The sequence below is a fragment of the Gekko japonicus genome, unplaced genomic scaffold (assembly GCF_001447785.1).
Source record: "Gekko japonicus isolate JY-2015 unplaced genomic scaffold, Gekko_japonicus_V1.1 scaffold112, whole genome shotgun sequence".
Classification (NCBI taxonomy): Eukaryota; Metazoa; Chordata; class Lepidosauria; order Squamata; family Gekkonidae; genus Gekko; species Gekko japonicus.
The window spans coordinates 1,338,920-1,353,564 of NW_015166422.1; the positions used below are offsets into that span (position 1 = coordinate 1,338,920).

Here is a 14,645-nt window from a genome sequence, read left to right on the forward strand (position 1 = left end):
GCTGGACCCTCTTCAGTTCTGGGATCAAGAGGGAGGCGTCAGGTGCCTCTACTGGGGTGAACACCATCCCTTGGATGTTGATGCAACATACTCCACAGCCCAGGACTTCATACCAAGACCCATGGGAGTGAAAAGCTTCTTCCCAAAGACCCACATGTTTCTTGACAGTGTGTAAAACTTGGCCCTTCTGTGGGTGATGTTTCCATATCTTCTAAGGTAAGACTTCTTCCTACCTTCTGGCCCTGTGTTGCAGTTTGGGCCTGACCTTTTGGCACCAGGAAGTAGCACAGCATAGGGCTGCCAGCTCCAGGTCTGGAACTACCTGGAGATTTTGCAGATGGAGCCTGAGGAGGGCATGGTTTGGAGAGGGGAGGGACCTTAGCAGGGTATAATGCCATAGAGTCCACCTCCTGAAGTGGCCATTTGCTCCAGGGAGACTGGGCTCTGTTGCCTGGAGATCAATTGCAATCCCAGGAGATATCCAGCCACTACCTGGAGGTTGGCAACTCTAGATGAGGCCCTCCCACAAGGCTGGGCACATCCAGCTCTGCAAACATTAAATGAGGCTGTGAATTTAGCAGGACATTTTGGGTTCAGTGCTAAACATAGTGGGAGTGGGCTAACACCTTGCTGATAAACTTGAACACCCGTGGCCCTTGCGTTTTGAAGGGCAGCTGTGTTTTCCTTGCCACTACTTTAACACCTCCCAGCAACAGGAAGAAGTGCCTGAAAACTCTTTTCACGGCCCCAGTCCGTCATGCATCGTGGCTTAATGCGTGCAATACACACTGTTTTTTTGCATGACCAAACGCTTACATCTGGATAAGAAGTCTGAAAGTAAACTCAAGAAGACAGGGTGGAGGCAAGCGCAGTTCCTAAAGAATTAAATATCAAAAGCACAAAGGGGGGGGGGGAATCAGCAAAGACTTGTCCAAGAACAACAAACAAAAAAGGAAATACCATCAAACAAAAGGACATGAGACATGCTGCAACGTTGAATACAGTTTTTCTTGCTTCCTTCATAATAAATGTGAAGGCCTGCCTTTACCCCCTTATGCTTGACTTCCTGTGGAAATCAATGTCACTTTGCATTTATTTTATTTTTATTAATTAAATCCTCTTTCCCCACTGCCAGTAAGGGCCCAGATCAGTTTGCACAAAGCCAGACAAAAAACAAAAACAGTTAAAAGATATTGTAAAAAAATAACAAACCATGTCATCAAGAAGCAAAATTAACATGACACCAACTCTGGCCTCAGTTCACTTTCTTCAAATGTACCACTTTGTGAGCTTTCTAAAAGGTGGAGAAGGCCAAGACCTCCACGTTGGGTTGCCAGGCTCTGAGTAGGGCCTGGAGAACTGGAATAACAACTGGCCTCCAGACTATGCAGATCAGTCTGCCTGGAGAAAATGGCGGCTTTGGAGGGTGGACTCTATGTTGTCGCATCCCTATTGAGCTCCCTTCTTTCCCCAAACTCCATCCTCTACAGGCTCCATCCCCAAATCTCCAGGAATTTCCCAACCCCTCCCCTCCCCAAGGGGGAGCTTGTTCCGCAAGACAGGAACTGCTGCAGGAAAAAGTACAAGACTGGGTAGCAGCTGTTCTCACCACCCTGAGAAGTGGCACAGCAAATCGGGGCATAGTTGGCACTTGAGTTCATACAGGGTTTGCATAACTGCATGCAAGTCTGTGCCTATTCTGTGGAGAATCAAAGTGGTTTATGCTATTCCTGTATATTAAAAGACCTAAAGAGAAATATAATGGTTGGATCCTACTGGCTCTTACAACTGGTGAAGAAAGAGACTAGCGACTGCCAAAAAGGTTACATCACGAAACATGGGGCTCATGTGGACAAGACCCACACAGCATGGGCCCTGGACTGAGGAAGGCAACTGGGCAACACTGAATGGAATAGTTGGTAGGGTCCGGCCCATGAAGGCAGCCAAAGGCACAATGCTGGTTTTGAACATGTTAACTGGTTTGGCATTCATTATTGTTGAGATCAACAAAGTTTTTTTTAAAAAAATCCCTCCCTTCTTTGAAAATTTGTATCTGCCATCTCAATTCTACAAGGCCAAAGATGCGGTCTGGCAATTAGAGTAATGTGAGGGACAATTTTTTTTTTGGTCTTTCCTCAGTAGGTGGGGGTTCAAAAGATCAAATGGGAAATCAGCTATGGCCCTACTGCCAAAGAAAGTTTAAAAAAACCCCTAAAGTAAGCCCAAATGTGTTTTCAATTCTACCAGGAGTTAGCATTAAAAACACAGAAGGTGAAAAATAACAATAAAGTCCCAGGGTTTTGATGTACTTGTAAGGAAAATCTTTCCTAAATAATAACATTTCCTAAATAATAACATATTTGATTATCCTTATCCTTGAACAACACCATAACGCTTAGTTATAGTCATCAAAGGGGGATTTTCTGAGGTCACAACAGGGATCTGGGGGGGATGACGACCAAAGGAAACTTGAATGGGCAAAGCCAGTCCAATCAGGCAAGTGGAATTAGGAAACGTTTGAGTGAGATCAGCCATGATTTTTAGATGTGAATTGTGAAGTGTATATTTTCTGAAAATGTTCCAATTTTCACTTCAATGGGACAAATCCTGGCTCTAAGTAGCTGAAGAAGTGAGCATTGCCTCACAACAGCTCCGCCCCTGCCACAAATTTTGTTAATCTTTAACGTGCTACTGGACTCTCGCTCTTTTCTACTGCTACAGACAAACACAGCTATCCATCTTAACCTGGCTTTATTATTATTATTATTATTAGTAGTAGTAGTAGTAGTAGTAGTAGTAGTAGTATTGTATATCCTGCCCTTCCCAAAATGGGCTCAGGGCGGGTAACAACAAAGTGCATGAGCAGTTAACAACACAGTGCATAAACAATTAAAACCAGTAATTAATTCTTAAACAGCTAAAACCCATTAGACAATTAAAAGATGGTGTATTGAGTGTAGCAATTCAGACCCCCTCTAAGCCAGACTGATGGTACTGGAGCCGTATCAGATTCATATAGTATCAAGCACCACATAGGGCAAATAGTCAGGGCAACTTTTATGCAGGGAGGCCAGCTATACAGTGAGGTGTCCACCGCCTCAACTAATTGTGGGGGAGGGCATCTTAGAGACAGCCTTAAAAAGGTAAAGGTTCCCTTGCTCGAAAGCCAGTCGAGTACGACTCTAGGGTTGCGGTGCTCATCTCCGTTTCAAAGCTGAAGAGCCAGCGCTGTCCGAAGACTTTTTCCGTGGTCATGTGGCTGGCATAACTAAACACCAAGGCGCACGGAACGCTGTTACCTTCCCACCAAAGAGACAGCCTTAGTTTCACCTAAAAGACCTAAAGTGAGTTCAAAGAAGCACTCATACACTGACCTAGAGAAAGGGCTCAGTCACTAAATTCATCCCAAAAGACCAGGCAAGCTCCCCGTCGGTTCCCCTTGGGTACCGTACTTCACCCAGCTGAGATGACCATGGCAAATCCCAGGTGCTGAGATATTGTCAGTGACACTATCTGGGATGTCGTGTAGTCACCTGGGCTGTGCCTGTGCAGGGTACACACGCATATGCAATATTGTATGCATATGCATGTGTATGCCCCATTTCGTTTCTTGTATATGTGTTTGTATTTTTCTCCCTGATTTTGGTTCTTTGTTTTTCACCCTTGGTTTTGTAGACTTGCCTATGTAAAGCAGTTTTCCTACATAATCTATACAGTATATGTGCATACGACAGATATTTTTTATATGTAAAAACTGCCAGGCTGGTTTATTTGATGCACAATGTAACAAAAATGCATATGTAATACAGAAATACTTCAGTGCAAGGAAACAAAACAGTGCAAAACAAATAGAGAATTATAGGTTCATTTCGCACAAGGGAGTTCTCAAGTAGGAATTCTCAAGTTGAAAGGCCAAGGATGAGATATTTCAACCCCCCTCCTCCGTTCCCAATATTTACAGATTGCCTTTCAAAGAAAAAAACGGTCGTGGTGAGGTTTACAGCCATTTAAAAATGCAAACGGATCCAACCACCTTTTCTGCTGATGAAAAGGGGAGGAAGGCTCCCCTCTGACCACCCAAAAAGATCACATGTGGGTGGGGTGGGGGGGATTAAGCAAGACTGTGTAGAAAAGTTGGCTAGATCCACCCTATAGTCCACAGTCTATTATTACCGAACCGCTCCACTGATTTCAGGCTATCTCAGGGACAGCACGACTCCTTTCCAAAGCTGAGCTGCTGCCCGAGGCATGTCCCTTTCAGGCTTCCGTAGGGACAGCATGCTTCTGAGGATGTCACGATGCCTTTCAAACCAGCCCTGGAAAAATTCCGTTTGTACAGAACTTGTCTGATTCTTCTTCAATGATATTTTTAAAAGTTCTACCTTGTGCAAAGGGCAAGTTTGGATACGGAAAATAGAAACCCATAAAAATACATAAATAAAGTACTTGTGACAGGCGGACCTGGTTTTGTGTGGGGTGGCTGAGAATTAAATAGAAGGCTAAACATTAGTATCCCAGTCCACGTGCAGAAGTAACCAAGTCAACTGGAAGGGAGAAAAAACTTTCTACTGGGAGTATCATATTAAAAATCAACATACGCAACTGCCATACACCGGGTCAGATCATTAGGCCATCTAACTCAGTGTTGTCTACTCTAAGAGGCAGTGGTTCTCCTTGGCCACAAAGTGAAAACCATCTTCCACTGTTTTCTGCTACCCAAGATTCTTTAATTGCAGATTCCTGGGATTGGACCAGGAACCTAATGTATGCAAAGAAACCACTTTACAATTGAATCACAAATCCTGCCCCTAGGCTGTAGTATGCATAACAGCGCCCAAATCCAACATGGACTCAAGTGTGCGCGCAAGGAAGAAGTTATTCCTATGATGACTAGGCAGCCATGTTCTGATGTTGGTTTGCTGCCTACATGTGCACAAACGGCATTTGCCTCATGATCAACCAAGAAGGCCCTCACTTCCACTGAGATGCTTAACTGAGCTCAATCCAAACTGAAGGCTCTAGGGAAAGTTGGCTGATCCAATGCACTTTCACATCACAATATTACTTCTGTCTGCAAACCTCTGCAAGATAAAATTCTTGTTTCCCAACCAGCACTTTTGAACCACTCGCTAGAGCAAGGAAATGGGGCATACGGACCTCTAGAGGAAAGATAGTGGACAGACACAGAAAAAGGAAATAACGAGTCCATACCTGGTTTACCCCTTTACTGATTTCAGTGTGGCATCTTTTAGTGACACGGAGTTGCTCTGAAAAGGACAGCTGTCAATCAAATGGACACTACCAAAGGTGGAACTTCCAGACAACACTCACCCTCCTTCAAAGATCTTGATCCTGGCAGGTTCCCCTCTTTTGGATACGGGAACGTCATCTTCTGATTTCCCTCTTTTCTCCTCCTCTTTGTCAGTTCTTGCTATGTCTTTTCGACCTTCATTGGGAAGGAGTGAAGGCAGATGAACCTACCTCCCCCCAAAAATCAAAGCAATTGTTTATTATGGTTCAAAAGGCTGCACCGAACACAGAAACATCAAACAAGGCTCTTCTGCAGGAGGAAGGGGGGAAAAGTCCAAGAGCCACATGTGGACTAAACTTAAGCTTTCCTATTGGGATTTGTTGCCATGTTTGCCACATTAAATGGTGCAGGGTGATAGGCAGAGGTCCAATTCGAATTGGGCTCTGTGGCATTTGGGAAAGAAACTAGCATTATTAGATAGAGAAGCACAATCATTTTACATGTGAGGAAATCAAAAATTAAGACAGAGTCCACTGCCTGGACTTGATGACCCCAACCTTTTTGAGCCTGTGGGCACATTTGGAATTCTGACACAGCAGGGTTGAGGACAGTGACAAAATGTCTGCCACAGGAGATGGAGCACGCCATAAAATGATTGCCAAAGCTTAACTTCAGAGCACAGTGTAAATCCTTGAGCTGTGCTGGCAGCTGCTGCCAAAGCAGCATTTAAAAAAAAAATTGCACAGCCAATTAAATCTCCAGTAGTCATTCAGAAACCTTGCTGGGCAAAAACCATACCTGGCCCCACTCACTTCCTGAAAACACTTAGTGGGCACCATAAAAGGATACCAAGTTGGGGACCCCTGCCCTAGGTATTCTTGTGTTCTTTCATTAGGATTGCCAACCGCCAGGTGGTGGCTGGAGATCTCCCGCTATTACAGCTGATCCCCAGACAACAGAGATAGTTCACCTGAAGAAAATGGCCGCTTTGGAAGGTGGACTCTATGGTATTATACCCCACTGAAGTCCCTCCCCTCCCCAAACCCCGCTGTCCTCAGGCTCCACCCCCAAATATCCAGGTGTTTCCCAACCTGGAGCTGGCAACCCTATCTCTCATACTGTTTTGTGATCAGTTGCAGCTTAAGTGTTCATTGTTTAGCAAGTCTCCAGGGAAATTCAAGCAAGATTTTTATCAAAAGCCCAAGCCCCTTGTGTAGTAAGTCTGTTGAATTAGGCTGCTCCCTGTTTACCTGGGACTCCTGTTCCAGTCTGCTTTTTTCAAGCACTACCTGTTTACCTAACCTCCTTCCTGTCCTGTAGAATTTGAACCAACAGGTGATACATATGTTTGGAGTTCCAGTCATGGCTTATTTTCATGGGTTCCCCAGGAAAATTTTTTCCTGCAAACTGTTGTCTGCATTTGGAGACCCTCCAGTAACTGGATTACCTATCCCTTGAATTTACTCTGACCCACAGTCTGGGGGTGAATCCCAGAAGGATGTCCCTAGCTCTAGCAATTGAAACATTGTGCCTAGCCAATGCTGAAGATGGATCGAATAAACAGAGTCCCAGTTCTTAGACAATTATAAGAGGAGAAGGAAGGAAGGAAGGAAGGAAGGAAACCTTGATCTGAACTCTCTGAAGCAGCATTGTTAATGCACACTTAAACTAGTCCTGTATGCAATGCCCCCAAATATCATGCAACACTCCCTCCCCAGTGATCTTCATCTCAACACACCATAAAACATGCCCAGTGATAAAACACTGCAAAAAATAATAATCCTGATCTGGGCATTCTTTTTTAAATCTTGTGGCATTTTGCTGAGATGTACAGGCATTCATGCTCTTGTTAAAATCCCGATTCATATTCAGCAACAGAGCTAGTGCTGTGGGAAGACTTTTGGATAAAGTGCTTGCCAACAGAAGCAAGCTTCTCTAAGCCAATTCTTAAAACATATTACAAACACTCCCTTCTCCGTACAATGCTTACCCGCAAACAGACAAGGCCAGAGGAAACTGTTTCCTTACCTCTGACATTTTGGGGTTCCTGGAGCTCGAGGGTACAAGCCTCCCTGCCTCCGGACGTGGAGCGGTAGCCATGGTGTACGTTTCTTTGCTCACTTTCTGCTTGGAGCACAGGAGCGAGAGGGCCACCTTAGTGGGTATACCAGGGAGGTTGGGATTATATAAACTAACGCACCAGCTGGCATACACCGAGGACTGTCGGTCAACTTGCTGGATGTGATTTGGCTTAATGTAATTTAAATAGCACCAACTGACATTAGTAGTTGTATGGAGACTGGGGAACTGGAGTACCTTCTTAACATCTGTACCTTCTTGAGACATCTTTGAACTTTGAGCAGCCTCGGAGGGGAGAGCCGGGCTTGGAGGGTTGGCTGCAGGCAGTTCCACTGGATCTTTGGGATCTTCCCTCTTCACCATCTGCGAAGAGTCCTTGTTTCCAAATGGTTTGCCAGCCTGGTGGTCATAGTCCTCTTGGGCCTCAGGCTGCGGCAATCCCACCCGTAAGGTCCTCTGGGCTTCCTGTGGTTTTGATCGTCCAGGGGACATGTTTGGTGGGGTTTCAGTCTTGGCTCTCCTTTGGTCCTCTTTCTTCTCTTCCTCTATTGCACTAGGGGCCTTCACCACTTCCAGCTTCTCCTCTGATTCAGAGAATTCTTCTTCCTTCACCCTTTTTTGCTGCTGCATTTCCATGGTAAGCTCCAAGCTCCCAGCCGGAGACAGCATCCGCTTGCTTCCTCCAACGGTTGACGTGCTCACCTCTAGACCCAAGATGCTTTCTGCTGTGGAACTGAGGGGAATGTAACCTTTTCGTTCAGACAGGGACAATGGCAGTCTCAAATATGGAGTCTGGAACAAGGCCCTCTGCTCATCTGTGATCATCTGCGCCAAGTCGAGACCTATTCCGTGAACGTTAGCAGTGCAGACCAAGGTCCCCTTTGTTTGATAATCATCAAATTTTGGCAAAATGATAGAAGAGGCGCTACAGTGGGATTGAGTGACCAGGATCTGAGAAAGGGTTGTGTACATGGCGCTCCCATAGGATGGCATATTGGTCTGAATGCGAACAGGGACCACAAGGGACACTACGGGCTCAGAGCGAGCGGGTACAACCAACTGGGATATGCAGACGGACGCCGAGGGACTAGTTGGGCGAGTCAAAATATGTAGCCTGCTTTCAGAGCTGTAGTCTGCAGGTGGGGAAAAACTGGACCTTCTGATCGGCGGAGATAAGCTGGATTTGATTTGGGGTAAATGGGCTCCAATATCACTCGGCAACTGGAGAGCCAGCTGGGACTGGAGGGGAAGAAAAAAGGCAGAAGGGAGTGGTGGGGAACCCGGGTAGTGTACGGGGATGAGGGACGGGCTTTGCCGGAGTTGCACATCAGCAGGATGTGACATTAACGGAGGAGTAATGTGTAGCTGGCCCGGGTGCAGCAAAGCTTCTTGCAGAGGAAGGGGAGGGTTCTGAAATATGGAATGAGGTATCTGTGGAATGGAGTAGGGACCAGAGAAGATGTCCGTCATGACCTGACTGGAGAAGAGCTCTACAGACGGTCCTCCTGAGTGGGGCAAAAGGTGCTGGAATGGCAAGAGAGAGATCTGGGGGCCCACATATTGCTTTTCATGAAGTGTGAACTGTGGGGTTGGATGATGGAACACTTGCAGAGCTTCAGTGTAGGGATGGGGATAAGTGGCCTCAGAGCAGTCTTTTGGCTGGCCCTTCTGACTCGTCGTATAGCCTCCATGAGAGGAAGAGGAAGACGAAGAAGGGTGCTGGAGAGGCAACCCTGCAACTGAAGACTTGCTTGAAGGCTGCAAGATGTCCTCTGTCTCTGTCCCTCCTTTGGGAGCAGAGTCCGGCTCATGCTCTGGATGCCTAGTGAGAGATGCCTGTCGAACCAGAAAACATCTTCGCCTCTCCAGGGTCGCTGTTGTTGCTGTTGTTGTTGGGGTGCGGGATGCAGAGGCAGAAGAGGAAGACAGGCTTCCATAGTCGAACGATTTGCTGCGGGTCTCAGAGATAGTGGAGGAGTGAGAGACATTGGGCGTCTGCTCGGAAGCTGATCTCCGCATTTCTCGGGAATGGTGGGGGTGCTGATGGTGCCCTGGCACCATTAGCATATGTGGCCCGATGCCGAGAGGTTTCGTGTGGGATTCAGCAGCCTGGGAACCAGCTTCCTCTCGCTCAAAGGAAGTTGAACGGCTGGAGCCATGGGAGATGCTACTTTCCTGACTTGGGCTTCTCACAGACTCAAAACTGGACTCACCAGAAGACTGAGCCATTTCCGCTAGTCGAAGCCTCTTTTTCTTGGGTGGTAGTTTCTCCGCGGGAAGTTGGGAGAGAGACTGGCTTCTCTGTGGCCACTGAAATTCCTCTGTTTTTTCTGGCTCTTTAGGTGGAGGTTCAGGTTCAGTCTCGGGTCTGTCTGGCTCTTCTGTAACTAGGATCTCGGGGACTTGGATGTTGGGTTGACGGACAAGCTTTGGCTGCAGGGAATGAGATGGCCGGCCATGTGGAACTGCAGGCTGAGATGAATACTGCAAATGAAGCTTCTCTTCTCCTTCTAAGCCACTTAGCTGTTCTATTGAGTCAGACTTCTCAAAGGAGCTTGTGTGTTGGATAACTGAGATCTCTTTCGAGGTCGTTCTCCTCTCCTTGATTTCCATGCTAAAAGCAGGTTTTCCACTCCGAGAGTGAAAGCTTACACTAACGTCAGACACTGGCATAGATGTACTGGGTTCTGCTGGTGACTTAACGGACTCCGAAGTGAGGGTCAAGGCCACATCAGTGGATTTCCGGCTAATAAACTGACCGCCTGGCCTGGTGCTGGATGAGGAAGTTTCAGTCAACTCAAAAGGAGGGTCTTCATCATCGCCAAGACTCTTTTCTTTACGCCTTTTCCTCAGCGGCGTAAGCTCTAAACTGCTTCCCAGCTTATAATGCATCACCTGAGGCCAAGGATCAGATTCCGCAAACACTTTCTCAGATTCTGATGAGGTATGAGAGCTGGAAGAACGAGGCTTGGAGATCTGGAGTTCTGAACAATAATATTTTTTGTGCGCTTCATAATTATCCCTTTTCTTGTACCGAGCACCACAAATGTTACATTCGTACATGAACCCTTTCACTTTCGGGCCCTTTCTAGACTTTTTTGTCTGCTCACTCTCCTTGGTTTCTTGCTCTTCCGCAAGTTTAGAAACGGTTTCTTTGCTGGCTGCGCTCCCCTCCTCCGTACTATATTCCACTCCCAAAGGTAGCTCAATGGCAGGCTGCCGTTTTAGCATCCGAGGGTGGGATGAAGCCACCTGACTGCGGCTTGAGACCTCCGATTCTGTGATGCGGTCATCAAAAGAATAGCTACCTCGAAAGGGATGAGTGGAACTCATAGTGCATGCAGCAGAAGGCATCGAGTGGCTTCTTAGGAGAGGCACTGTCTCTGTGGCACTGTGGGATTGCTGGAGTGATAGCAGTGATTGTTCAGGCTTCATTTTTTCCATGTGAGAGGCCAAAGACTTGGACGAATCAAGCTGACTACCAGATTTTACTTCTAACTGAAACGGTTCTCGGTATGCACCAGATTTTGGCGACTCAATGCTGCTCCGTCTGGACAACGAACTGCGTCTCGGCTTCACGCTGTCTATTTCGCTGGTATCCACCACCGCTTCATTAATGGTAATCAGCTTGGTGATATGCTCAATAACCTGGGTTCTAGGCACAGACAAGGGGACTGTGCTCACTTTCTCTTCCGTTGAAACCTGCGGGAATTCCTGGGCAGTGGTGGCAGACAGCATGGCGGACCGTTGGCCGATCCTCCCACATTTGCCAAAAATAATTTCTGCATAAGATTTTGCATTGGTGTTGGGTGGGCTGACCTGCTGTTCTGCACTTTCAGACCTGGAAAAATAGCCTGACTCAGTGCTCCCTTTGCTACCAGGGCTGAGGAAAGCCTGTTCTTCAATTACCTTTTTCCTTTCACTCAGCCGGAGAGCAAGCTTCTGCTTGATGGTATGAGTTTCCTCTGATTTATGACTCTGGGCATGCTCGGAGACCGGCTCCACAAACTGGCTGCTGTCTTCAAAGGATACAGACATACTGGAATGGGAAAAGGAACTGCTCTCCTGGCTAGACCCTTGGCTCCCTGCTGCATACAGCATTGTTTGCTTCTGCTGGGGGGTCAGTTCTATCAACCGGCTTGACGTGGTCCGGGTCTCCTCCTCTGAATCTGTGCTCTCTCCTTCAGTAGGCTCTTCAAATTCCTCCGCAACCATCCTCTCCATTTCCAAGCCAGAAGGATACAACTCTGATCCGGTTCCTGAAGCCAGCCCAGCTTTGATCCTGTGAGCATGAGACTTCCTGTGTTTATACAAATTGCTCTTGGTTTTGAAGGAAAAACCACACGGGACGCACGGATATGGTCGTTCCCCTGTGTGCGACCGGATGTGTTTTTGGAGCACGCTTGGTTTGGCGCAAGGCCGGCTACAATACTGGCAAATGTATTTGCCTGGTTTCTGGGGCTTCTTCTCCTTCTTGTGGACTTCTTCCGATTGCTTTGTGGACACCTGCGAAGCACGGGGGGCATAGACCTTTTGAACGGGCGGCATCTCTTCTCCGGGAACGACGGAGGAGTGAGAAGGTAGGAGCTGGCCACGACTGGAATGAAGCCCAGCTGATGGGAATGAACTGGAGGGACCTGCTCTCGCTGGGTCAACTAACTGCCACGTGGACCCTTCTAGGATGTGCTCCTGTTTCCTGGGAGGCATGAATGCAGGTGGCAGGGAGTGCGGTGGAAGCTGGGTGATGTGGGATGGGGGCTCGAAAGAGGAGTGCTTGACGTGCGCTTGAGCTCCTTGCTCCTGAGTCTCTTCCCTTGGAAAATGCGGCTGCGATGCAATATCCCGGAGGGGAGACCCTTGCAAAGGAATGGAGCTGCCCGGATACGTTGCAGCAACAGATGAAACAGTGCCTTGGAAAGCCTCCCCTTTGATCAGACTTTTCCTTGGACCTTCCTCGCCCTTCTTTGTGCTCTTCTGGCTTTGTTCAGGATCCATGACCTTTTCGCAAGAGAGTTAGAAAATGCTATTTCGGGAAGGTTTGGGCAGGCTTCATTTACAAACAAGAAAGGTCTCCTCCATCGATCCCCCGCCTTGCCTGCGTTTGCTACAAAGCCGGAGCTGCCAAGAAAGGGTTGTTGACTCGAGACTTCAAGTGTCACTAGTTGCTATTTGATACCAGAGGGGGGGAAAGGGGGGGTTGTGGTTCAATAAAGTTCACATTGGTAATGCACGACAAACTACTTCAAAGAGGGAAAAGTTTCCAAAACTTTGAGTCCAAATATTTGCCTTGCGAACTCGGTCGGGGCTTTAAACCGTGCCATTTTAGCGCAGTTGACAGTGGCAAGCCTTCAAAGATGCGAAGCCATCCACAACGTCTCTTTTGTTCTTCTTTTATGCAAACCTTTGTAAACTTGAGTCTCTAATCATCTCATAACCATTGCTCTCCTTGCCTTGGAAAAACAGCACTCAACAGTGTATGTGTATGTTTCTCCCTTTGTCTTCCTGTTCTTCCGACTTCTCTGCTCGGAGACCTTGGAAAACTTACTGCTCACATTTCTGTAATGACAGCAGTCAAGAGAAGAAGAAAAAAAACAGAAAATGATTTGCAGTCATAACATCTCAAGCATCATTCAAAGATCTTTACTCCAGCTCTCAGTAGCCACTGCTTTGACCATCAGAGGTAGGGGAGGCAGCGGACAGGCCACCATGCTTAGACCCTAATCCAACTGAGCATCTCCTCCCTCCTGTTTCCAACTGCTATGGATGAAGGGGAAGGGGGGCAGCAGCTGGACACTATCCCAGCATGCCCAGATCCTGTTCCAACTGAGCATCTCCTCCTTCCCACTTCCAACTACTAGGGATCGAATCATAAGGGAAAGGGAGACAGCAGCCAGGTACTACTCCAATATGCCTAGACCCTGCTCCAGCTGAGCATCTTCTCCTTTCTGCTTTCTATTGCTGTTGATGGAGTCATAAGTGGAAGGGAGGCAGCAGCTGGGCATTGCTCCAACGTGCCCCACCTTCCTTCTGAGCATCCCCTCCCCCCAGCTTCCAACTGCTACAGATGGAGTCAGAAGGGGGAGGGAGGCAGCAGCCGGGCACCCCTCCAACGTGCCACACCTCTTAGCTGAACATCCCAACCCTCTAGCATCCAGCCACTATCAATGAAGCCTGTCTGCTGCCTCCTTCCCCTCTGAGGACCTCATCAGAAGCAGCTAGGAACTAGAGAGAGGAGGGCTCTGCGAAAGCAGGGTCTAGGCATGATGGAGTGTGCTTAGTTGCAGCCTCTCTTCCCTCTGATGGTCTCAGCAGGGACACTTCCCAACTGCTACTGATGAGGCCATTGCTGGGAAAGGCAGCCCATAGCCAAGCACTTCTCTATCGTCCCTAGAATTAGCTCCAGCTGAGGATCTGTTTGCATCTAGCTTCCAACTGCCCCTGCTGAGACAATCAGAAGGAGGTAAGGTGGCAGGCAGACCTTTCCCCATCAAGCCTGGCCTCCTAGATTTGGCCATGAACGGCTTTTGTGTTTTACAATGCTTTAATTGTCTACATAGAGAGGGAAGACGGCACGGCATAGCCCAATCTCATCAGATGCCAGAGGCTAAGCAGGGGTCAGTACCTGGAAGGGAAACCACCAAGGAAGGTTCTTCAGTTGCAACTTGACAGCTGGTATGTACTTAACTATTTACACAAACCACTTTGAGAACACTGGTGTTGAAAGTGTCATATGCATGTGCCAAATAAAGAGTAAAAGAAGAGTACACTGGAATCTAAGGTTTAGATTGAACACAACCATTTAAAAATATTGGTAAGAACACCTTATTTCTTTTTGCCCATCACAAATACAACTGAAGTTCAGGCTATGACTGCAATCCCGTGTGCATTTATGTGAATGTCAGTCTCACTGAACATAGAGTGGGGTCTTTTCACTGTACACAGGACTGGGGTTCACTGGTTTAATTTCAAGTACATCGCCCAGAACCCTGCGATAGCAAGGATGGGGCTATTCATAAATGTGATTAAATAAATAAAATATAAAAGTCATACTGTTACTTGTTTTAATTCAGAGTTCTTTTTAAAAATACAGAATGCCTCCCTGACATTATTTGCAAATGTCCACTATCATGAAGGATTCTGCTTTTGTAGAGGTCCATACTTTGCTCTATTGTGATTTCTATGTTAAAGTGTGGGATCTTTTCATTTGTCCCCTCTTGCATAATTTCCATGGCTATTCTGATGACAGGCTCATTTTCCTTCTGTTGCCGGACCAGCATCCCTGTATTACTTGTTCAGTAGAAAGGTGTCTTCTAAT

General features: G+C 47.2%; 1 protein-coding gene across 1 annotated transcript in view; it reads right to left on the reverse strand.

The window, feature by feature from the left end:
* Positions 1-12,325, reverse strand: part of HIVEP3 (human immunodeficiency virus type I enhancer binding protein 3) — a 70,213-nt gene extending 57,888 nt beyond the window's left edge. Inside the window, exons 1-2 of the mRNA XM_015411686.1 lie at positions 7,280-12,325; positions 5,332-5,477 (exon numbers count right to left, since the gene is read on the reverse strand). Of these exons, the coding sequence (XP_015267172.1) occupies positions 5,332-5,477; positions 7,280-12,325 (5,192 nt within the window). The remainder of the gene's footprint in view (positions 1-5,331; positions 5,478-7,279) is intronic.
* Between the last annotated feature and the right edge of the window lie 2,320 nt (positions 12,326-14,645).